Source organism: Dama dama, chromosome 16, assembly GCF_033118175.1.
Source record: "Dama dama isolate Ldn47 chromosome 16, ASM3311817v1, whole genome shotgun sequence".
Lineage (NCBI taxonomy): Eukaryota > Metazoa > Chordata > Mammalia > Artiodactyla > Cervidae > Dama > Dama dama.
In genome coordinates this window covers 22,430,032-22,455,572 of record NC_083696.1, presented here as the reverse complement: position 1 = coordinate 22,455,572, position 25,541 = coordinate 22,430,032, and the positions used below count along the sequence as shown (strand labels likewise).

Sequence of the window (25,541 nt, the reverse complement as noted above, 5' to 3'; positions counted from 1 at the left end):
TTATCCTCCAATTAAAAATAAATACATTTTAAAAAGAGTCAGTTTAAGTCCATTTTTAAGGCTCATGGGGTCTTAGAGGGATTCCTTTGTCACGTTAAGATTTCCCTCCAAACTGTTTCCCAGTTGAGTTCAAAGTTGATATTTTCTAGACTCTCAAGCAATTGAAAAGCCATCAAGTTGAATTTTAAAAATTCAAAATGGACTTACAGATAGAACCTTTACTTTTACAGAGAATAAGCTATTAAGAAATGGATCCCTGTGGTGAAGCTGTGTGTCTGGGGGCTCCTGGGAATTAAGCTGCAGGCAGAACTGCCAGGACATGTTATGAAAGCCACCTCCTTGGCCCCCTCTTCTTCCCTAGGCTGCAGGGTTTCACCCTCAGGGAGAAGGAGCCTGGGCAGCTCCAGTGTCTGCCTCTAATGGGCCTGTCTCCCTTGCACCCACAGCTTGTCACATTCTGGAGTGTTGTGATGGGCTGGCCCAGGATGTCATTGGCTCCATCGGACAAGCCTTTGAGCTCCGGTTTAAGCAGTATTTGCAATGTCCTTCCAAGATCGCTGCTCTTCATGACCGGTGAGTAGTGCTGTGACACCATTTGCATGGCCTCTCTGCATTTTCTGACCTTTCCTCTTTAAATCACTTAAAAGGAGAAAAACCACAAAACCAGCTCCCTGAGGGGCGCTCTGAACAGACAGTTAATCACGGCATCCTGGGCCTGGAGACACCTGGCCGGTGCTGGGCTGGGGCTCAGAAAACTGACAGATGGAAGCTGACATATGGGTGATGCTCCCAATGTTTAGAAAAATATTTTCTTGAAACTATAGTGACAGTAGCTAAGGTTACAAAAAAACACTGTAATATGTTTTTATTCTGTTTCCCCTGCAAGCATGTGATGTTTCCATATGTTGTCTTCTTGGATCGGCGTTACCCTGGGTTCTACCTGTCCTGTTGTCCTCATCATCAGGGTTAGCCAGAGTCCTGATTCAGAGGCTCCTGTCATGAGGCACTATGCTTCAGATGACAAGCATTGGTTCTGCTTTATTGGACTTAGTAGCTTTCAGGCTCAATGGCTGTAGGGCCCTGATCTTTGTCTCACCAGTTTTTTTCTGTAGGGAGAAGACTCTTGAGAGTCCCCAGGACTGCAAGGAGATCAAACCAGTCAATACTAAAGGAAATCAACCCTGAATATTCATTGGAAGGATTGATGCTGAAGCTGCAGCTCCAATCCTTTGGCCATATGATGCTAAGAGCTGACTCATTGGAAAAGACCCTGAAGCTTGGAAAGATTGAGAGCAAGAGGAGAAGAAGTGGGTGACAGGATGAGATGGTGGGATGGCATCACCAGCTCAATGGACATGAGTTCAAGCCAACTCCAGGAGACAGTGAAGAATAGGGAAGCATGGCGAGCTGCAGTGCATGGGCATCTCAATGAGTTGGACACAACTTACTGACTGAGCAAGTTTTCTCTGTAAAATAGGAATAATAGTAGCTTGCAGTATTTTAAAAATTAAGTTCAGTTCAGTTCAGTTCAATTCAGTTGCTCAGTCATATCTGACTCTTTGTGACCCTATAGACTGCAGCATGCCAGGCTTCCCCATCCATCACCAACTCCTGGAGCTTGCTCAAACTCAGGTCCATCGAGTTGGTGATGCCATCCAACCATCTCATCCTCTGTCGTCCCCTTCTCCTCCTGCCTTCAATCTTTCCCAGCATCAGGGTCTTTTCCAATGAGTCATTTCTGCACATCAGGTGGTCAAAGTATTGGAGTTTCAGCTTTAGCATCAGTCTTTCCAATGAATATTTAGGACTGATCTTCTTTAGGATGGACTGGTTGGATCTCCTTGCAGTCCAAGGGACTGGCAAGAGACTTCTCCAACACCACAGTTCAAAAGCATCAATTCTTCAGCACTCAGCCTTCTTTATAGTCCAACTCTCACATCCATACATGACTACTGAAAAAAACATAGCTTTGACTATATGAACATTTGTTGGCAAAGTAGTATCTCTGCTTTTTAATATGCTGCCTAGGTTGGTCATAGCTTTTCTTCCAAGGAGCAAGTTTCTTTTAATTTCATGGCTGCAGTCACCATCTGCAGTGATTTTGGAGCCCAAGAAAATAAAATCTGTCACTGTTTCCATTGTTTCCCCATCTATTTGCCATGAAGTGATGGGACTGGATGCCATGGTCTTAATTTTTTGAATGTTGAGTTTTAAGCCAGCTTTTTCACTGTCCTCTTTCACCTTCATCAAGAGGCTCTTTAGTTCTTCTTCACTTTCTGCCATAAGGATGATGTCATCTGCATATCTGAGGTTATTGATATTTCTCCCAGCAATCTTGATTCCAGCTTGTGCTTCTTCCAGCCTGGCATTTTGCATGATATACTCTACATATGAGATAAATTAGCAAGGTGACAATATACAGCCTTGATGTACTCCTTTCCCAATTTGGAACCAGTCTGTTGTTCCATGTCCAGTTCTAACTGTTGCTTCCTGACCTGCATACAGATTTCTCAGGAGACAGGTAAGGTCATTTGGTATTCCCATCTCTTTAAGAATTTTCCACAGTTTGTTGTGATTCACACAGTGAAAGTCTTTAGCATAGTCAGTGAAATAGAAGTAGATGTTTTTCTGGAATTCTCTTGCTTTTTTGATGATCCAGCGGATGTTCGCAATTTGATCTCTGGTTCCTCTGCCTTTTCTAAATCCAGCTTGAACATCTGGAAGAAAAAAAAAAAGGAACATCTGGAGGTTCTCAGTTCACGTGCTGTTAAAGCCTAGCTTGAAGAATTTTGAGTATTACTTTGCTAGCCTGTGAGATGAGTGCAATTGTGCAGTAGTTTGAGCATTCTTTGGCATTGACTTTCTTGGATTGGGATTTGGAATTGGGATTGGAATGAAAACTGACATTTTCCAGTCCTGTGGCCACTGCTGAGTTTTCCAAATTTGTTGGCATATTGAGTGCAGCTCTTTCACAGCATCATCTTTTAGGATTTGAAATTGCTCAGCTGGAATTTCATCACCTCCACTAGCTTTGTTCATAGTGATGCTTCTTAAGGCCTACTTGACTTCACATTCCAGGATGTCTGGCTCTAGGGGAGTGATCACACCATCATGGTTATCTGGGTCATGAAGATATTTTTTGTATAGTTCTTCTGTGTATTCTTGCCACCTCTTCTTAATTTCTTCTTCTATTAGGTCCATACCATTTCTGTCCTTTATTGTGCTCATCTTTGCATGAAATATTCCCTTGGTATCTCTAATTTTCTTGAAGAGATCTCTAGTCCTTCCCATTCTATTGTTTTCCTCTATTTCTTTGCATTGATCACTTAGGAAGGCTTTCTTAGTTCTCCTTGCTATTCTTTGGAACTCTGCATTCAGATGGATATATCTTTTCTTTTCTCCTTTGCCTTTCGCTTCTCTTCTTTCCTCAGCTTTTTGTAAGGCCTCCTCAGATAACCATTTTGCCTTTTTGCATTTCTTCTTCTTGGGGATGGTTTTGATCATCGCCTCCTGTACAATGTTACAAACTTCCGACTATAGTTCTTCAGGCACTCTATCTATCAGATCTAATCCCTTGAATCTATTTGTCACTTTCACTGTATAATTGTAAGGGATTTATTTGATTTAGGTCATACCTGAATGCTCTAGTGTTTTTTCCCTACTTTCTTAAGTCTGCATTTGGCAATAAGGAGTTCATGATTTGAGCCACAGTCAACTCCTGGTTTTGTTTTTGCTGACTGTATAGAGCTTCTCCATCTTCGGCTGCAAAGAATATAAGCAATCTGATTTTGGATTGAACACCTGGCGATGTCCATGTGTAGAGTTGTCTCTTGTGTTTTTGGAAGATGGTGTTTGCTATGACCAGTATGTTCTCTTGGCAAAACTCTCTTAGCCTTTTTCCTGCTTCATTTTGTACTCCAAGGCCAAACTTGCCTGTTACTCCAGGTATCTCTTGACTTCCTACTTTTGCATTCCAGTCCCCTATGATGAAAAGAAACTCTTTTTTTGGTGTTAGTTCTAGAAGGTCTAGAACTGAGTTTAAATGTTTCATTTAAATATTAAATGAAATAGTAAATGTAAACAGGAATTGTGAGATGTTTAGTTTATTATAAAAAATGTTCAGCATCTACTCTTGAGTTTCCTTGGGAGGTAAGAATATTCCATGCTGCACTAAGAAGAAAGTAATGAGGCATTTGGTCATTCAGTCACTTCTCCTACCGAAAGCTTATTACAATGGTGTGTTCACTGTCAATAAAAGTTAATTTCTCCTGAATTTACTTTTCCTCCAACTTCTATGGCCATATTCTGGACTTAGTTGTAAAGGCATTATATTCCCCTGTCTTCATTATCTCTCTGAAGTCGTCATCTTTCTTGAAAGAGATTTTTAATTTTTTTTTCATCCACTGGAAAATTTCTTTTAAGGTATTCATTCTGGGGGTGCCTATGAAGGCCCCATTTTTCCTGGTTGGCAAAGACTTCTGCAAACTTATTAAAGCTGTGTGAAAAAAGAGAAAGTAGTGGGGACCCTATAGCCCTTGGCAGGACAGTGGGTGAACAAAGTTCTAAATTTTATATTATAATGGAATATAGTCATTAAACAGAATTCATCAGTTTATGTGTATTATCAAAATGAATCTCAAACATTTTAAATGATGTAAAAAAGGATATGAACCATTTATGGAAAATTTAAAAACACATAAATGATTGTACATGTAGCTTATGAATACATGCATGTGTATAAAGAGTATAAAAACATGCAAGAATATTACATACCAACCCTAGGACATTTGAGGATGGCAGGGACATGTATGCATGCATGTTCAGTCATGTCCAACTCTGCAACCCCATGGTCTGTAGCCCACCAGGCTCCTCTGTCCATGGAGTTTCCCAGGGAAGAATATTGGAGTGATTTGCCATTTCCTACTCCAGGTGATATTTCTGACTCACAGATTGAACCCATGTCTCTTGCATCTCCTGTATTGGCAGGCAGATTATCTACCACTGTGTCACCTGGGAAGCCTAAATTTTTGTACACAGAAGCTATGTGCATGCATGCCTGCTAAGTCGTGTCCGAGTCTTTGTGACCCCATAGACTGTAGACTGCCAGGCTGCTCTGTCCATGGGATTCTCCAGGCCAGAAGACTGAAATGGATTGCCATTTCCTCCTTCAGGGGATCTTCCCGACTCAGGGACTGAACTCACGTCACCTATGTATCCTATATTGACAGGCAGATTATTTACTACTGAGCCACCTGAGAAACTGACAGGGGCTTGGGGTGGGCTATAACTGGTTTTGTTAAGTGTATCTCTTCCCTAACATTTTATAAGGACAGTGTTCCAGTATGTAAAAAGAATTTTGCAGTAAACACCTGTATAACCAACCGTCTAGATTCTGCTATTAACATTTTACTGTTTACATCACATATTTATTCATCCAGTGTGAGTCTGACAAATTTTATTTCTTTAAAAAGAAAGGAATCAAGTATAGCAAACTGTTCACACTTGTTTAATCTCAGTGGTGGATGTGTAGGTGTCTTTTATATTAATTTAGCTTTTGTGTACTTTCAAAGTGTTACATAAAAGTCAAATAAATACTATTAAATTAGTATGTACAAAAATGAGTGGGGAGAGTTAATTGAACTACATGCTTCTCTGGGCGTATACTTAAGGTGTGAAGTCCTTACATGTTTCTATATAATAAAGTTTAAAGAGGTTTGGGGGAAAGAAAATGAAGTAGAGAGATCTTATCTATTGAGAAAACGTTGAATCCAATATGCAAGTAATGGTAAAAAATTTCTAAAGCAGAGTATCAGCCAGGGGTCCTGTGTTCCCTGACATCATTCCCATCTGGCCTGACAAACTGCTTGTGTCCATTGAGCAGGTCTGAGACCCATCAGGTGGGAATGTGCTGCCTTCTGGCCCTGCTGGGGCCATGAGAGAGCACATCTTGCCTCCAGCTGCCACACTCTTTTTCCCTTCCCCACCCTTTTCCAGAGACCCTGGACTGCAGAAGTCACTGGCCCATTTTCCTTCTAGATTTCCCAGAGGCCAGCAAGACAGGAGGTTCTGTTTGTGAGCAGTTCTCCTTGGGTTTGCTTCTCGCTTGCTCAGGCCATTTCTCTCCAAACTGGGAATGAGCTGGAAGTGTGAGAATTTGGTATAATTAGCTTCTTTGTCCACATTCCTCCAAGCAGAGTTGGGGACAGATGAGTGTGGAGTGAGTGTGGTGGCATTAGGGCCCAGGAAGCTGCCCCAGCATCTCAAAGTTTCAGGCTGGTGCACATGGCTTCTTCTCTCTTCTCTTACTGCTGGTGGTTGGATGACTTTACTTATTATTCGTGAATTATTTTTTGCTCATTGTATTAATTATTGAGGGACAGATTCTGTATCTGGAATCATCACCCATCTCCAACTGGAAATCAAAAATAGTACTTTTAAATGAATGGAAATTTTGGTATGGTCTGATTTTCCTTAGAAGATTTTTCCTCGTCAAAATCCAGGGTCATTTTCAACACAAAATCAGAGAAGACAGTGAAAAAGAATTCAAATGTAGTCAAATCTCTTTTGATTATTAAAAAAAATTTTTGATATATAATTTATGATGAAAATACCCTTTTGGAATATATAGTTCTGTAGTATTTAGTACTGTCAGAGACTGTATAACTATCATTCCTATATAATTCCAGAACATTTTCATCACCCCAGCAAGAAACTCCTTACTTATTAGCAGTTAATTCCCCAACTTGCAATCTTCTCTCCTGAGATAATCATTGTTCTACTTTCTGTCCTCATTGATTTGCCAGTTCTGGATATTTTATATGCATGGAATCATAGAATATGTGCTTGACTACTTTCACTTATTGGATTGTTTTCAAGGTTAAGCTATCTTGTAGCATGCATCAGTATGGCATTTTTAGGATGGAATAATATTCTTTTGCATACATTTGTTACCTTTTGTTTATTCTTTCCTTGGTTTATGGATATTAGGGTTGTTTTCACCTTTTAGTTCTCATGAATTGTGCTGCTGTGAAGATGTGTACAAGTTCTTGTGTGAACAGATGTTTCAATACTCTTGGGTATATAACTAGGAATAGAATTGCCTAGTCATATGGTAACTCTGTGCTGAAGTTTTAGAAACTGCCAAACTGATTTCCAAAGTGGTTGTACCATTTTATATTTTCACCAGAATGTATGAGTTTCAATTTCACTGATATTTGTTATTATCCATCATTTTGATTTTAGCTATCCTCATGAGTACAAAGTGGTGATTTTGATTTGCATTTTCTTGATAACTATTGATGTCAAGCATCTTTTCATGTGCTCATTGGCTATTTGTATCTCTTATTTGGAGAGATGTCTGCTCAAATCCGTGGCCCATTTTAAAAATTATAGTTGATTTACAGTGCTGTGTTACTTTCTGCTATACAACAATGTGAGTCAGTTATATATATATATACACATATATAAATATGTATATATCTCCACTTCTTTTTAGATTTCTTTTCCCATATAGATCATTACAGAGTACTGAATAGAGTTCCCTGAGCTATACAGTAGGTTCTTATTAGTTATCTATTTCATATACAGTAGTGTGTATATGTCAGTTACAATCTTGCAGTTTATCCCTCCCTCCCTTCCCCCCCCCCCCACCCCCCCCCCCCGGTAACCATAAGTACATTTTCTGCATTTGTGACAATTTTTTGTTTCATAAATAGGTTCATGTGTACCATTTATTTGTTAGATTCCATGTATAAATGACATCATGTGATATTTATCTTCTGTGTCTGACTTGCTTTACTCCATGCTGAGTAATATTCCATTGCATGTATGTGCTGCATCTTACTTATTCATTCCTCTGTCGATGGACATTCAGGTTGATTCCATGTCCTGCTATTGTAAATAGTGCTGTAATGAACATTGGGGTGTGTGTATTATTTCAAATTATGATTTTCTCTGGATATATGCCTATCAGTGAGATTGCTGGACCACATGGTAGCTCTATTTTTAGTTTTATAAGGAATCTCTATAGTGTTCTCCATTGTGGCTTACCAGTTTACATTCCCACCAATGGTGGAGGAGAGTTCCCTTTTCTCCATACCACTCCACAGCATTTATTGTTTGAAGATTTTTTGATGATGGCCATTTTGACTAGTGTGAGGTGATACCTCATTGTAGTTTTGATTTGTATTTCTCTAGCAGTTAGTGCTATTGAGCATATTTTTGTGTGCTTCTTGACCATCTGGATGTCTTCTTTGGAGAAATGTCTTTCTAGATCTTCCACTCATTTTTGATTGGGTTGTTCTTTATAATGAGCTGCATGAGCTGTTTATATATTTTAGATTAATCTCTTGTTGGTTGCTGTGTTTGAAAATATTTTCTCCCATTCTGTGGGTTTTCTTTTCATTTTGTTGATGATTTCCTTTGCTATGCAAAAACTTCTAAGTTTATTTAGGTCCTGTTTGTTTATTTTTATTTTTGTTAATCTCAGAGATTAAGCAAAAAAGAACCTGCTGTGATTAATGTCAGAAAGTGTTCTGCCAATGTTTTCCTGTAAGCATTTTGTAGTGTCTGGTCTTTTATGTAGGTCTTTAATCCATTTTAAATTTATATTTGTGTATGATGTTAGAGAATGTTCTAATTTCATTCTTTTACATGTAGTTGTCCAGTTTTCCCAGCTCACTTATTGAGGACACTGTTTTTTTTCTTCATTGTATATTCTTCCCTCCTTTGTCATAGATTAGTTGACCATAGGTGTGTAAGTTTATCTTTGGACTTTGTTTCCTGTTACACTGATTTATATTTCTGTTTTTGTGCCAGTACCACATTGTTTTCATTACTGTAGCTTGCTAGTATAGTTTGAAGTCAGAGAGACTCATTCCCCCAGCTCTATTTTTCTTTCTCAAGATTGTCTTGGCTCTTCAGTGTCTTTTGTGTTTCCATACAAATTGTAAAATTTTTCTCGCTGTAATTCTGTGAAAAAATGTTATCAGTAATTTGATAGAAGTTTCATTGAATCTGCTGATAACTTTGGGTAGTATAGTCATTTTGACAATGTTGATTCTTCCAATCTAAGAACATGGTATATTACTCCATCTGTTTATGTTATCTTTGATTTCTTTCATCAGTATCTTATAGTTTTCTGAGTATAGGTCTTTTGCCCCCTTAAGGCAAGGTTTATTCCTAGGTATTTTATTCTTTCTGATGCAGTGATAAATGGGATTGTTTCCTTAGTTTCTCTTAGTTTCTCTGATCTTTTGTTGTTAGCATATTGGAATGCCAGAGATTTTTGTATATTAATTTTGTATCTTGCAACTTTACCAAATTCTGCTCTGGTAGTTTTCTGGTAACATCTTTAGGACTTTCTATGTATAGTATCAAGTCATTTGCAAACAGTGACAAATTTACTTCTTGTTTTCCAATTTGAATTCCTTTAGTTTCTCTTTTTTTCTCTGATTGCTGTGGCTAGGACTCAAAACTATGTTGAATAAAAGTGGCAAGACTGCACATCCTTGTCTTATTCCTGATCTTAGAAGAAATCCTTTCAAATTTTTCACTGTTGAGAATGATATTTGCTGTGGGTTTGTCATATATGGCCTTTATTATGTTATATTATCTCTATGCTTACTTTCTGGAGAGTTTTTCTCATAAATGGTGTTGAATTTTGTCAAAAGCTTTCTCTGCCTCTGTTAAGATGATCATATAGTTGTTATTCTTCAGTTCATTAGTATGGTGTATTATATTGATTGATTTACATATGTTGAAGAATCCTTGCATCCCCAGGATAAATACCACTTAATCATGTGTATGATCCTTTTAATGTATTGTTGGATTCAGTTTGTAAGTATTTTGTTGAGGATTTTTGTATTTTTGTTCATCGATGATATTGGCCTGTAATTTTCTTTTTTGTGTGATATCTTTGTTCAGTTTTTGTATCAGGGAGATAGTGGCCTTGTAGAATGAGCTTGAGAGTATTCCTTCCTCTATAATTTTTTGGAATAGTTCAAGAACGATAGGTTTTAACTTTTTTCTAGATGTTTGATAAAATTCATCTGTGAAGCCATCTGGTTCTGGACTTTCGTTTGTTGGAAGTTTTTAAATCACAGTTTCAATTTCAGTGACTCATGTGTTCATATTCTCTATTTCTACCTGTTTCAGTCTTTGAAGGTTGTACCTTTTGAAGAATTTGTCCATTTCTCTCAGATTGTCCATTTTACTGACACAAAGTTGCTTGCAGTAGTCTCTTATGGTCCTTTGTGTTTCTGTGGTGTCTGTTGTAACTTCTCCTTTTTTCATTTCTAATTTTATTGATTTGAGTCCTCTCCCTTTTTTTCTTGATGGGTCTAGCTAAAGGTTTATCAACATTATCTTCTCAAAGAACCAGCTTTTAGTTTCATTGATCTTTGCTATTGTTTTCTTTTGTCTCTATATCATTTATCCCTCCTCTAATCTTTATGACTTCTCTCCTTCTTGAGGATTGTTGAGATTTTGTTTGTTCTTCTCTCTCTAGTTGCTTTATGTGTAAATTTAGGTTGTTTGCTTGAGATTTTTCTCATTTCTTGAGGTAAGATTGTATTGCTATAAAGGTCCCTCTTAGAACTGCTTTTGCTGCATCTCACAGATTTTGGATTGTCATTTTTTTTTTTTTTTTTTGGTGCCATTTGTCTCTAGATATTTTTTGATTTCCTCTTTGATTTCTTCAGTGATCCATTGATTGCTTATTAATATATTGTTTAATCTCCATGTGTTTTTTTTTGGACAATTTTTTTTTAACTGTAGTTGATTTCTAATCTCATAGCATTGTGGTCAGAAAAGATGATTAATATGATTCAAATTTTCTTGAATTTACCAAGTCTTGATTTGTGGTCCAAAATGTTATCTATCCTGGAGAATGCTCCATGTGCACTTGAGAAGAAAGTGTATTCTGCTGCTTTTGGATGGAATTTCTTATAGATATCAATTAAGTCTATCTGGTCTAATGTGTCACTTAAGTCTTGTGTTTCTTTATTTTCTCTTTGCATGATCTGTCCACTGGTGTAAGCAGGTGTTCAAGTTCCCCAGTGTTATTGTGTTACTGTTGATTTCCCCTTTCATGTCTGTTAGCATTTGCTTTATATATTGAGGTGCTCCTATGTTGGGTACATATACATTTATAATTGTTATATCTTCTTGGATTGAACCATTTATCATTATGTAATGACCTTCTTTGTCTTTTGTAACAGTTTTTATTTTAATGTCTATTTTGACTGATATAAGTATTTCTACTCCAGCTTTCTTTTGATTTCCATTTGCAAGGAATGTCTTTTCCCATCCCCTCAATTTCAGCCTGTATGTGTTTCTAGGTCTGAAGTGAGTCTCTTGTAGACAGCATATATATGGGTCTTGCTTTTGTATCCATTCAGCCAGTCTGTGTCTTTTGGTGGGAGCATTTGATCCATTTACATTTAATGTAATCATTGATATGTATGTTCCTATAGCCATTTTCTTAACTGTTTTGGGTTTGTTTTTATAGTTCTTTTTTCTTCACATCTTCTTTTGTTCTCTTCTCTTGTGGTTTGGTGACCATCTTTAGTGTTGTGTTTGAGTTGGTTTTTCTTTCCTGTATGTGTATCTATTGTAGTTTTTCTTTGCTGTCACCAGTTCTGATCTGCTGCTGCTGCTGCTGCTGCTAAGTCGCTTCAGTCATGTCCGACTCTCTGCGACCCCATAGATGGCAGCCCACCAGGCTCCCCCACCAATGGGATTTTTTAGGCAAGAGTACCAGAGTGGGTTGCCATTGCCTTCTCCGCAGTTCTGATCTAGCAATCTGCATATGTACAAAGTCTATATATGTACAAAGTCTCATGTTTTAGGTTGCTGATCTCATTCTACTTAGAGAAATTTGTTAGCATTTGTTGTAAAGCTGGTTTAGTGGTGCTGAATTTTCTTAGCTTTTGTTTGTCTGTAAAGCTTTCGATTTCTCCACCAAATCTAAATGATATCCTTTCTGGATAGAGTACTCTTGGTTGTTGGTTTTTCCCTTTCATCACTTGAAATACATCTTGCCACTCCCTTCTGGTGTAGAGTTTCTGCTGAAAAATCAGCTGACAACCTTATGGGGATTCTTTGTATATTACTTGTTGTTTTTCCCTTGTCACTTTTCATATTTTTTCTTTGTCTTTAATTTTTGTCAGTTTAATTAATATGTGTCTTGGTTTACTCCTCCATGGTTTCATCCTGTATGGGATTCTCTGCACTTCCTGAACTTGAGTGAGTGTTTCCTTTCTCATGTTAGGGAAGTTTTTGACTATAATGTCTTCGATTATTTTCTCCAGCCCTTTCTCTTTCTTTTCTCTGTCTGGGACCCCTATAGCATGAATGTTGGTGCATTTAATACTGTCCCAGAGGTCTCTGAGAGTAACTTCATTTCTTTTCACTCTTTTTTCTTTATTCTGCTCTGTGACAGTGATCTCCATCACTCTGTCTTCCAGCTCACTTACTTGTTCTTCTGCCTCAGTTATTCTGCTATTGATTCTGTCTAGTCTATTTTTCATTTCAGTTGTTGTATTATTCACTTCTGTTCATTTGTTCTTTAAGTCTTCTAACTCTTTATTGAACATTTTATGTATATTCTTCATCTGTACCTCCACTCTTTTCCAGAGATTTTGGATCACCTTTACTATCATTACTATGAATTCTTTTTCAGGTAGATTGCCTATCTCCTCTTCATTTAGTTGTTCTTGTGGGTTTCTATCCTGTTCCTTTGTTTGCAACATATTTCTCTGTCATCTCATTTTGTATAACTTCCTGTGTTTGTGGTCTCCTTTCCACAGGCTTCAGTATTATATTTCCTCTTGCTTCTGGCGTCTTCCCATTAGTGGATGAGATTTGTCTAAGGGCTTGTGTAGGCTTTGTGGTAGAAGGGACTGGTGCCTGCCCTTTTGTGGGTGGAGCTGGTCTTGAACCTCTAATGGGCAGGGTCCTTAGTCCATTTTTAAGATTGCATTATTTGTCTTTTTATTGTTGACTTGTATAAATTCTTTATATAATTTGGATACAAGTCTCCTTCCAGATATATAACTAGCAAATATTTTCTCTTATTCTTTGTGTTGTCTTGCATTTTCTTAATAATGTCCTTTGAAGGACCATCCTTTTTAACTTTGATGAGGTCCAAGTAATTTACTTATTTTCTCTTTGGTTGCTTTTGCTTTTGGTGTCTTGTGTAAGAAACCATTGCCTAATCCAAGATCATGAGGATTTACATCTATGTTTTCTTCTAAATATTAGCTCTTACATTTAGGTCTTTAATCCATTTGAGTTAATTTTTGTATATGGTGTGATTTAAGGGTCCAACTTTCACAAATGATTATCCAGTCATCACAGCACCATTTTTTGAAAAGACTATTCTTTTACGTAGTGAATTGTTCATCTTTGTTGAAATCTATTGACTATAAATGTATGGGTTTATTTATGGACTCTTAATTTTGTTCCACTGATTTATATATCCATCCTTATGCCAATACCATATAGTCTTGACTAGTATAGCTTTATAGTTAGTTTGAAGTGAGGTAGTATGTGTCCTCCAGCTACATTCTTCTTTATTAATGTTTGACCCTGATCACTATTTTGGGCCTCTTGCAATTTCAAATGAATTTTAGCATAGCATGTTTATTTTTGCCGAAGAAGACAATTGTGATTTTGATAGAAATTATCTTGAATCTATAGACCTATTTGGGGAGTACTTCCATCTTAACAGTATTACACCTTTCAATTCATGAATGCAGGATGTCTTTCCACTTGTTTAGAATTCCTTAATTTCTTTCAACAATGTTGTATAATTTTCAGTTATGAGTCTTGCACTTGCTTTGGTAGTTATTACTACCAAAAGAATAAATCTTTTATTCTTTTTGATACTATAAGTGAAATTGCTTGTTACTTTGGTTTTTATTGTTAATATATAAAAATACAACTGATTTTATACACTGATTATGTATTGTGGAAACTTGCTGAATTCATTTATTTTTTATTATTCACTTAGCTCTAATCATTTGTGTGTGTATGTGTATTCCTTAGTATTTTTTATATACAAGATTGTGTCCTGTGCAAGTAAATATAGTTTTATTCTGACTTACTAATCTGAATGCCTTTTATTTCTTTTTATTATATAATTGTCCTGGCTAGAATCTCTAGTACAATGATTAGAGGTGGAAAGATGGGACAAACTTATTATGTTCCTGATCTTAGGAGGAAAATATCCAGAATTTTCCCATTAATTGTATTCTTAGCTGTGGACTTTTCATAGATTATCTTTTTGGGGTTGAGAAAAAGGCCTTTCTATTCCAAGATTTTTGATGGTTTTTTTATCATGGAAAACTGTCAGATTTTGTCAAATGATTTTTCTGTGTCTAGATATGAGTATTTGGCATTTGTTTTTATTCTATTGGTATGACATATTACATTAGTTGATTTTGAATGCTTAAACAACATTGCATTACCAGGGAAATATCACTTAGTCATGGTGTATGATTTTTTTTGTATTTTGCTGGAGGATTTTTGGCTTGCTAGTATTTTGTTGAGGATTTTTCCATTCATATTCATAAAAGATATTGGTCTGCAGTTTTTTTTTTTCCTTGCAGTGTCTTTGGTTTTGGCAGCTGGATAATATTGGCATCATAGAGTTAGTTTGAAAACTTCCCTCCTCTTCTGTTTTTTGGAGGAATTATGAAGAATTGCTATTAATTCACCTTTAGATATTAGATAGAATTCACCAGGAAGCCATATGATTCTGGGCTTTTCTTGGGAAGCAAGATTTTGATTACTAATTTAGTCTCATTATTACAGTTATCTTCAGGTTTTCTATTTCTTCTTGAGTTATTTTTGATAGATTGAGTCTTCATAGGAATTTTTCCATTTCATCTAGATTATCTAATTTGTTGGTATATAATTTTTAATAGTTTCTCATAATCCTTTTAATTCATGTATGATTGGTAGCAATTTTTCATCTTTTCTTCCTAATTTTGGTAATTTGAGTCTTCTCTGTTCTTTCTTGGTCAGTCTAGCTATAGATTTGTTAATACTGTTGATCTTTCTAATAACCAACTTGGTTTCATTGCTTTTCTATATTGATTTTCTACTATTTTTATTTCTACCTTAATCTTTATTGTTTTTCCTTCTGCTTGCTTTGGGTTTAACTCTTATTTTCTAGTTTATTAAGGTAGAAATTCAGGTTGTTGATTTGATATTGTCTATTATCATACAGGCATTTATAGCTCATAAAGTTCTGTGTAAACACAGACTTTCCCTGTAAGTCTTAAACCCCTCAAAGTCATCCATGAGGGTTGAAACTAACTTCTTCCAAACTCCTATTAATGTTGAAGATTTTACCTCTTTCCATGAATCATGAGAGTTTTTGATAGCATTTAGAATGATCAGTCCTTTCTAGAAGGCTTTCAATTGACTTTGCTCAGGTCGATCAGAGAAATCACTACTTATGGCAGCTATTGCCTTATGAAATGTATTTCTTAAGTAATAAGACTTGAAAATTGAAATTACTCCTTGATTCAGGGACTACAGGATGAATGTTGTATTAGAAAGCTTAAAAACAACATCAATCTCAATTAGAACTCTTGGGTGACCAAGTGCATTGTCAGTAAGTAGTAATATTTTGAAAGGAATTATTTCTTTCCAAGCAATAGGTCTCAACAGTGGGCTTAAAATATTCAGTAAACCATGCTATAAACAGATATGCTGTTGTCCAGACTTTGCTGATCCATTAATAGAGCATAGGCAGAGTAGATTTAACATAATTCCTCAGGGCCCCAAAGCTTTCAGAATGGTAAATGAGCACTGGCTTCAACTTAAAGTCACCGACTGCATTAGCCCCTAGCAAGAGTCAGTTTGTCCTTTGAAGCTTTGAAGCCAGGCACTGACTTCTCTCTAGCTCTGAAATTTCTAGATGGTGTCTTCTTCCAATATGAAGCTATTTTGTTTACACCGAAAATCTGTTGTTTAGTGTAGCCACCTTCGTTATCTTAGTGAGATACTCCAAGTAACTTGCAATTGTTTCTATCAATACAGCAGTATTTGCTGCTTTACCTTGCACTTTGATGTTACGGAAATATCTTCTTTCCTTAAATCTCAGGAACCAACCTCTGCTAGATTCAAGCTTTTCTTCGGCAGCTTCCTCATCTCTTATAAATTGAAAAGAATTGGGATTCACTTGCTCTGGATTAGGCTTTGGCTTAAGGTAACGTTGAGGCTGGTTTTATCCTCTATTCAGATCTTTCATGCATTGGAAAAGGAAATGGCAACCCACTCCAGTGTTCTTGCCTGGAGAATCCCAGGGGCGGGGGAGCCTGGTGGGCTGCCGTCTATGGGGTCGCACAGAGTCGGACACGACTGAAGCGACTTAGCAGCAGATCTCTCTAAAGGACTCCATATAAACAATATGACTGTTTTACTTTCTTATTACTCATGTTCACTGGAGTAGCTGTTGCTGTTTTTTGTGGTTGTTGTTTTAATGATTTTCCTAAACCAACATAGTAAAGTCTATATTTTGTTACATATAACCATTGACAACTCTGCTCAGGTCACTTATTAGACAGCTAATGATCAAAGAGAGATTTAAATATCTGAAATCACTAAGTCCCCCAGCTTTTGCTGAGTTACTCTGTGTGAATCTTGGGGAACTCCTTCAACACTTAGCTGGGCAGTTGGCAACTCTGCTTTAGCTTTCACTTTCTGCTTGTGCAAAACTTCAAGGTCAGTGCGGATGAGAACTAATGCCTTCTTACATCTTTTCTGAGCAGGCACACAACCCGGATGTGAAAACAGTTCTATGCATACATGTAGATGCCTAGATTCCTAGAAATATGTCAAAGTTTATCATTTCCCAGCTTTTTCTTTTAAGCTTTTTGACTAGCTTACTCTTTAGCCCAAATGTTATCTATTGTTTCAGGGAGTCATAGTGTTAAATAATTGCCTCTAATTGTTTTTGACAAATGACCTTATGGAAGAAGCTGTTTTCCATAGACAAGCTCTGAATCAGGCCAAATAAAGACAGTTTTGGGAGTGGAGTCTTATAGAGAATGATCAGAAAGGTCATAATGACTGTTTTCTGGGAATAGGGCTTTACAGGAACCTAAATGCTCTTTTGCCTCCTCCCTTGTCTAGTTATTTAGGCTGCTGGTTTTCACTGTGACTACTGGATTTGGCTTTTAAGGCTACCCTGGAGATGGCAACAGAGCAAGTTAAAATGCAACAAAACTCTTGTCCTGCCAGCTATTTATGTCTTTTTTTGTTTGTTTAATAAACACTCTCTAGATTGGTACAAACTTCTGATTAATTTCCAGAGTTCTAAAAATGTTTATCATGAAAACATTTTTTGCTAGCTTTCTTGTTGTCATTACAGAGGAGAGAATAATTCAGAGGTCCTAACTCTGCCATTTTCCTCGATGTCACTAAATCTTCATTAAAGTTAATTTTGTTTTGGGTAAATTTCATGATATACTAAAATGTGTGTCTATACCTCAATAAGCTAATTATCATTACATATAAACTATGTCTTTCCTTATTAAAGTATACTTTTTTTGTTGTTGTTATTCTACTCACTACCTTTTATTCTCACAGGAGCCATGGCCGGAGGGCTGATGACAAGCTTGGCTGTGCAGAGGGAACTGGGGGATGGCAGAAAGTGAGGGGAGGGGCTGCAGTTTGGGGAGGTTGGTTCTTCTTGGGTGTATGATGCTGGGGAGAGGGAAGGGGTGGCTCATGCCCCCAGTTAGAGGGCTGGAAAGCCGAGGCCTGGAGGGGAGGGGACAGCAGAGGTGTCCGTCCTGGGACTTGGGATAGTGCCGTCCCTTCTCCCTGCACCTGCCAACCACTTCCGTGGGCCTCGATCTTGGAGTTCCGTGTCAGCCTGCTATGGTATCAGCAGTGGGGGTCAGCCTCACTCATGGTCCATGTCCCTTGGTGTGTCCCTGCTAGTGGATGGGAGTTTGGGCAGCAAGTGTACCGCTAATCTGATATGATTGTTGTGTCCAAAATGATGGCGAGGCAGAGTCTCATAGAATGAGGTGCAGGGTGGGAGACGGCAAGGGGAAGGGTGTGTAAGGGAAGGAGAGGGGCTGGGGCAGGGAGGGAAGCTGTGGCCTTGCAGGGCTGTCTGGGTGCTGGCATCTGCGTCTGCTGAGCTCAGGGGGCGACTGACTGAAATCCTGCTTGCAGCCCCAGCCCGGATGATGGATACTCCATCTCCACTGGGTCTTTTGGTGGAACCTCAAAGGGCTTCTCCTCCAGCGAGTTCTTGCTCATTTTAAACAAGAGCCACTGATGCAGCCAGCTCTCAAAGAGCTTCCAGTCCAAGCCATCCATGGTGTCTTTAAGGTGTTTCAGGTTTTCTGGCAGGCTCCCCTTCAGCTATGGGTACACCTTCAGGGGGTCCGCCTTCAGGAGCAAGTGCATCACGTGGTCCTGGGTCATGTTGCCGTACTTGGTGGCGTTCTTCATGGGCTCCGGGCCTGCCATGGGCAGTGCCCGCATCAGCATGGGAGTGGCCATCCGCATCTGGCTCAAAGGCTTGGCAGGCTTGGGAAGCTTCATGCGAAGGCTCTCCAGCTGCAGGTTCTGGGAGGTGACTGATGGCCCTGCTGCTGGTACAGGAAGTAGGCAGTGGTGGCCTGGCCAGCCAGGAGCAGAGCCACCAGGACGGAAAAGCCTGTGTACAGGGCTCCACGACTGCACTTGCTCTCCTGGGCTCCGGGGCGCTGGCTCAGCATGGCCAGCTGCTCATGGTTGGAGATGAGGTCACGCTGGTCTTCCATGCTTCTGACCTCTGGTCTTCCCCACTCCTGCTGCTGCTGCTGCTGCCTGCATATCTGGGATTAAAGTGTACTTTTAATAAAGGAATTCTTTTCTGTTTCAAATAAGACTGGAATTTTCTAAAGGGTAGCACTGTGAATAAGGCAGGGATATTTGGCTGAACCACTCATCTGCTTTTTACATGTGCCTGAGACCTAGGTCATTGAAGGGGGAGTGACTAAACTCTGCTATCTGGGACTATCGTTACTAACATTAGATTTTTTTTGTTTTGACAGTAAGTTCAACTTTTGGCTAAAGTTCTTGAAAATCCTCTTTTAACAGAATGCAGAGTCTAGATGAGCCATGGACTGAAGAGGAGAGTGATGGCTCAGATCACCCGTATTACAACAGCGTTCCAAGCAAGACACCTCCTCCAGGGGGGTTTGCTGATGCTCGCCTGAAAGCCAGACCCCACGGTCCTGACACAGCCCAGGTGAGTCTTATATCTATCCTTGAATGGGAGCTAACTGAACTTCATTTCCTATTGCTTTCTTCAACTCTATTTTCAGGCTGATATTCTATCCAGACAGAAAAACTCACAAACTTCCTCCCCTTGAATTTCATAAAGCAGACAGTAGGGGAAGCTTTTGCTTTAACATCACAAGGTTCCAAATGCCTTGGAATGCCATTGTGATTCCTGAGTATACAAGTCTGCAAGTTCCCTCTTCATCCCAGGACAAATCCCATTGTATTGTGAACTTAATGAGGAAAAGAGAGAGTTCAAGACTTTTAAAAGCCTGGGGTACTTTGAGTTCTCTGGAAAGAGAAAGAATGTAAGCCTTTAACATAGGATTTTTTTTTTTTTTTTTTTAGGTTTTCTATTTTACTTATCTCCCTGATTTTCCCTCTAATTCAAAATTCTAGTAAGACATTCTCTTTCTAGAGTTTTGGTAGCTCTATGATATCTCATTGTTATAGGGAATTTTTTGATGTCGCTTACCTTATGTGGATGACAATAAAAGTGGTAAATAACACTGAAGCCAAGGGTCAAAGCTCTATAAGAAGGAATCGACAAGGTGGATTTGCCCAAGAATGAATGGTTATAGGTGTATATGCTGGGTGGAAACTATGTTCTGACACATAAATAGTCTCTAACTGAAATCCATTTTAAGGCATGTTCTGTGATGTGACTGTATGTGGAGAGTTCAGTTTATGGTCACACTTAGGGAAGGGAGGTGGGGGGGTGGGTTATGAAAACAGGGAGCATCTGTAGTTTTGATGAGATGTAGCCTCTTTTTTCACACCCACACAGACTTACTTCCCAAACCTTCATGTCAACTGTGAGGCATGAAGGGAAAGCTGAGTGCAACAAGAATGCAATCCACTGGCCACTGAAGTCCCTTCTACTGTACTATGGTCTTTAAAGGTGGAGATGCAAGAAGAAGAGGACTTTTTCTTGTTTTGTATTTACATATGTCTATAGTTTGCAGGAAAAGAGCAAACTTACTACCAGGGGAGACACTTAGGAGACCCGTTTGGTGAAGACTGGCAGCCTACACCTGTCAGGCAAGGTGAGAGGCAAGGTAAGGTGGACAAGAAACATAAAAAATGCTTTTCAAAAGTGATGTGCTCCCTAGTGGCTGGTTCCTGTCCTGTGGAGTGGCAGAGTGGCTGACTGGAAATAACTGCTGTGGGTGGGGCTGCAGTTTCCCAACCGGATCACAGAAACAGAAATAATGGCTGTCAGGGATACCAAATCAAAGAAATAGAAATAATGGCTGTCAGGGATGTCGGAGGGCACGCATCAGATAATCCCTCCCTGGGCACCAGGACCAGCTCAGTCTTCACCCCTCCCAGTTCTTCCTGTTCTCCTACACACTGAGACTATGCCCCTAAGGCCCTTCTCCGGCAGGAGGGCTTGCCCACCCAGGGGCTGAGGAATTCACCTCCCCGGGACCAGCTCCACACCCAGTTCAAATGAGACTAAGGTGGGAGACTCTGGAGTCAATATGGAATCCTGGTAGCTTCTAACAGCAGCTTGTAGTTTTCCCTTCCTTTCCTCTGCCCCACCTCCCTCTTCTACAGTCACCTTTAGGAAGAACGGAGTGACACCAGCCCTGGCAGAGATGGCACCTGGAATACAAGTCTGTCACAGGGCCTGGGCCCTTCTAGAGGACATTTCACTTCTTATCAAACCTATAAGCATGCACCTACATCCTGCATTAAAAATAGTATGACTAATTAAGTACTACTTAGTTTAATTGCTAATATCAGTCTCTATTCTCTAGACAGTTATTTTTAGATAAGCATACACATGTATGTATCTATGAGTACGTTTTAAAGGTTTCTTTTAATTTTAAACATTTTACCTCCTCAAACATTTCGAGAACTTTTGACAGTTCCAGGGTCCTGGCTACAGGGTCTAAAGGAGATGGATTGATAAATGAATTAAGATCTGATGTACGCTTCTATGTATATATTTTAACCATTTGTTGGTTTAACATTAAGGTTTTCACCTTCATTATTGCCATTTGTGCTAGTGGGTAAATGACAATATATTTTTTAAATGTTCCTCTTGTGAAATAATTTTATGTCATGCCTGCCCCAGCTGAACGATGACCCATTTGTGCTTCCCAGTTAATAATCCATAAAAGAGCCAACAAACTACATGACTCTACCTCAGAATTGGATAGAAATAGTAAATTAAAGTTATAACTTTGCCAGAGGCACTTTTTTACATTTTCAACTTTGTTCTGTATACATTTAAAAAAATTTAGACAACAATCATGTACTTAGACATAGAATAACTATTAAAGACTAAGGGAGACACATTACTTACATTAGATATTGACTCTATTGAAAAATTTGTTAGATTTATTTGAAAATGAGGTCCTTTTTTATATCCAAGTTATTCCAGCCAGATCAGGAACAGACAATGTAAGAAATTCACCAGAGAAAAAATGAGCGTTATATAAGTTCTTGGCCTGGAACTTGAGACTCATAATTCTTAATGAATTTCAAGTTCTTATTGGAAAGCAATAAATACCTTGTCCATAGAACAAATAAACCTCTATTAATCTGCTAGCAGCCATTTCCCACAAATGAAACTGAACTCTGGGTACCACCATCAGGGAGTGTATGTTTCCCTGGCCTGCACTCAACACTCGCAAACATCTGAAGCTGATGACTTTCTCAGGACACTTGCGTTCTCAGGCTTATAGGCCAGAGACAGTGGTGCTGCCAAAAGTCCTTCAGTGTGCTCTTGGGAAAGCTTCTTAAAGAGTCCTGGACCCACTCTCGCCCGTTGGATTGAGCCAACTTTCATGCCCCACCACCTGGAGAGGTGACCTCTCTCTAGGCCCAAGGTGATCTTGAGAGTGTCTGCGGAAGTTTGTTAGAAACAGTGATCCTGTACAAAGAATCAGATGGTGACCTGGGCAGGGCCACACCCTTCGTTCACCTCGGGTGACAATAGCAGTGACCCCCCCCAGTCCACCCTCAACAGTCTTGGTTCAGTTGGGAAGTCCCATGATGGCACAAGCCTGATTCTGTTTTACAAGGGAAGAGTCTCAGTTCATTAGCAAATGGGGTAAATATTGCTTTATTTCTAAAAATGGGGCCAGAGCATTGGAAATGCATTGCATTTCTAGCGGAGTTAATATATGACGCATTTACCTACACTTAAAAAAAGAGCAGTGAAAATAAGGCTCGTTGTTCTTCTGCTCAGTTATTTTGATCTCAGTCCTTCGCAGAAGGAATGAGGAGGCTGAGGGAGCTTCTGTGGCCGGTGTGGTTCCCCTGCTTCTCCCGCGCCCCACCCTGGCCTGAGTCAGATGGGCCTAGGGTCTTGACAAGGCTCCTAACCTTCATGTTGTCCACCATCCTGGGCTGGCAGGGCCCGTTTTGACAGGAAGGAGTGGAGGATATCCTAGCTGAAGCACAGCAGAGTAAGAGGGTCAGAGAAGAGATTTAATAGATGGGCATCTGAAAGAAGGATTTTCTCATGAATGGACTAAAGGAACTTCTCTGTGAAACATTGGGTGGCTTAACATAAATAGCATTACGATCAGAAGAGAAAAGAGATCTATTTTCTTGTTGCAGGATCCTTGGACATCTACAGCATGCCTGAAGGGAAATCACACGTGGCTCCTACGGGAGAAGCCCCCACCTATGTCAATACTCAGCGTATCCCCCAGCAGACGGGGCCGGCCATGGGCAGCAGTGCAGAGAGCAGCCCGCGGAAAGACCTCTTTGACATGAGTGCGTTTCCATTTTTTATTGTTTTTTTCTCTTTTAAGGCTGTTTTTTTCTTTTTAAACTTTGTCTTTTGTTTGAAATCTGTTTTTGTTTTTTTTTTTTTTTTGAAATCTGCAATTACTGTTTTTTCTTACAGTGTGGTTTTGTTAAGGATGTTGATTAGTTTTTTTTTTTTTTTTTTCTGGGTTATGATTGAGTTTTCCAAGGCTTTGAACTTTTTTGCTTTTGTATTACAACCTTCTCTGCAGTTCTCTGCAGGAGACAAAGCAACTTCCCCCTCTTTTTATAATTAACTTTGTCCTTGACAATCATATTGAGAAAAATGATATACATAAATGAATGCATTTATTTATTTCTTCATTTAGGTATTAATTGGATATTGTATGCCTAAGTTTTAAGGATGTCAAGCTGAAATGGCTTGGCCCCTCTTAATCTGCTGAATAAAACTAACATGTAAGCAAGAAATTGTAATACACCCACGTGTTTGCCTACACACACCCACTTTCCCTCTCCCCTTCTTCCTCTCCATTGAACGCCTACCAGGTGTCAAATACTATTCTATTTACTGGGGATATACAGGAAAACAAAATAGACAAAGTCCCTACTCTCATGGAGTTTAAATAACCACCATGTGTTACAGGTAGTGACAAATGCTCTGATGAAAATAAAATGGGATGAGAAGAGGGACCCCAAATTTCTGTTGCTTGCACTCTAGTGTGATAGGTGTCAGGGACCTCGGTCTGTCATATAGATTGGGAAAAATAAGTCATCTGTGAACTGGTTAATGAAAGTGTAAATTGTTGTTAAAGAATTTTGAAAGAGCTTTCTAAGCTCACAGATAGCTTTACATCCCCAGATTTCTTTTTCAACTTCATTGAGAACTTTACAGGCTGAAGAGGGAGGGAGAGGAGACTAGAATTTAGTCAGTTTCTACCACGTGGCAAGGTGCATATTATTTAATTTTTCCAGTAGTCTTATGGGTAGATATTATTATTATCATTATTATTACTCATTTGCAGAGGAGGAAATAGAGACTTCCAGAAGTTTGGTAAGTTCACTGCTGGTTCAATACTTGGTACTGTATGTCGGTGAGGATAGGATTGAGTGCTTTTATGAATAGGCTTCACCATGACAACAATAGTCTATTTCTCCCAGGATGACAGACAAAAATTCACCAGAGCCAGAAGAACTGCAGAATCATCTAGTCCAATCTAATCCAATCTCTTCATTTAAGAAAAAAAATGTGAAAATAGCCTAGGAGGTATGAAGCGACTTTGCAAAATTTAGCACCAACTGTTAGCTCCTTGACCCTCTGCTCCAGTTTAACAATGTCTCCCAACTTCATTTTAGTAGTTGAATTTATGGCAGACCATTTTCACTGCTTAATTTAGTCAAGTTGCAAGTGAATTCTGGCCCCAGAGCCTGAGGAGAGTTAGATTCGGCTGGGGTTTGAGATGGGAAAAATGAAAGCCCAAGCCACCCTTTTCTCATCCCTCAATTTCCACTCCTACTCCCAAAACTAGAGAAGGGGAGAGAGAAAGCAGACAGAGCCCTGGAGAAGCTAATATCTGCTGAAAAGTGTTGGAGAATAAGACCTAGTGCCCTGTTTATCTTGAACACCAAGGCCAAGTGTTCGTCACTCCGTTGTGTCCAACTCTTTGTGACCCCATGGACTGTATAGCCTGCCAGGCTCCTCTGTCCATGGGATTTCCCAGGCAAGAATACTGGAGTGCGTTGCCATTCCCTTCTCCAGGGGATCTTCCTGACCCAGGGATCGAACCCAGGTTTCCCGCATTGCAGGCAGATTCTTTACCATCTGAAGCACCAGAGAAGCAGTATCTTGAACCACTATAGCTAAATAACAATGGGGACAGTGGTGCTGATTGTTCTGGTAATGGTACCGCCGGTGGTGGTGATGATAATGATGGTAACGAAGGTGACGATGATGATGAGATGGTGATAGTGGTGTTGGTGATGATGATGTTGACAGTGATGCTCGTGCTAGTGGGTCTGAGATGGTGGTGATGATGATGGTGATGGTGTAGAAACAGAATACAGATTTTCAACTACTCCGGGTAATCAGGGAAAAAAGTAGAATGAAGAAAGAAAATACACAAACAATTTTAGCCCATAGTTTTAACCTATTCTTTTTTTGGGGGAGGGGGGTGCAAATCTGTAAATAATTTAACAAGTTGTCAAAACGTCTTAGTTTTGGTTTCATTTATTCACTTCACTTCTGCCCATTCTCTGCTAACATTTAACAAACTGGTCTGATTTTACAGCACTCCCTGAATGTTTATAGGGTACAAAGTATGACCCATGAGCAGTGTTGGCTTCTGGGGATGTAGCTATGCCCAGGAGAGAAACTTTCCTGGTCTCGTGATGTACCATGCCAGCATTGTACCATGTCGGCAGTGTGGTCCTCAATGAACATCACAACACCTTACTCCTGTGTAGCACTGTGTGCATTTTTCAGAGTGCTGTTATACATATTGCTTTGTTTGAAAATC

At 39.1% G+C, this 25,541-nt stretch overlaps 1 protein-coding gene and 1 pseudogene across 1 annotated transcript in view; one reads left to right on the top strand and one right to left on the bottom strand.

The window, feature by feature from the left end:
- SHC3 (SHC adaptor protein 3) overlaps window positions 1-25,541 on the top strand; it is a 186,494-nt gene that overhangs the window by 130,459 nt on the left and 30,494 nt on the right. Inside the window, exons 7-10 of the mRNA XM_061163554.1 lie at window positions 447-573; window positions 19,117-19,267; window positions 20,258-20,345; window positions 22,876-23,034. Of these exons, the coding sequence (XP_061019537.1) occupies window positions 447-573; window positions 19,117-19,267; window positions 20,258-20,345; window positions 22,876-23,034 (525 nt within the window). The remainder of the gene's footprint in view (window positions 1-446; window positions 574-19,116; window positions 19,268-20,257; window positions 20,346-22,875; window positions 23,035-25,541) is intronic.
- On the bottom strand, window positions 18,047-18,852 carry LOC133071156 (HLA class II histocompatibility antigen gamma chain-like; annotated as a pseudogene).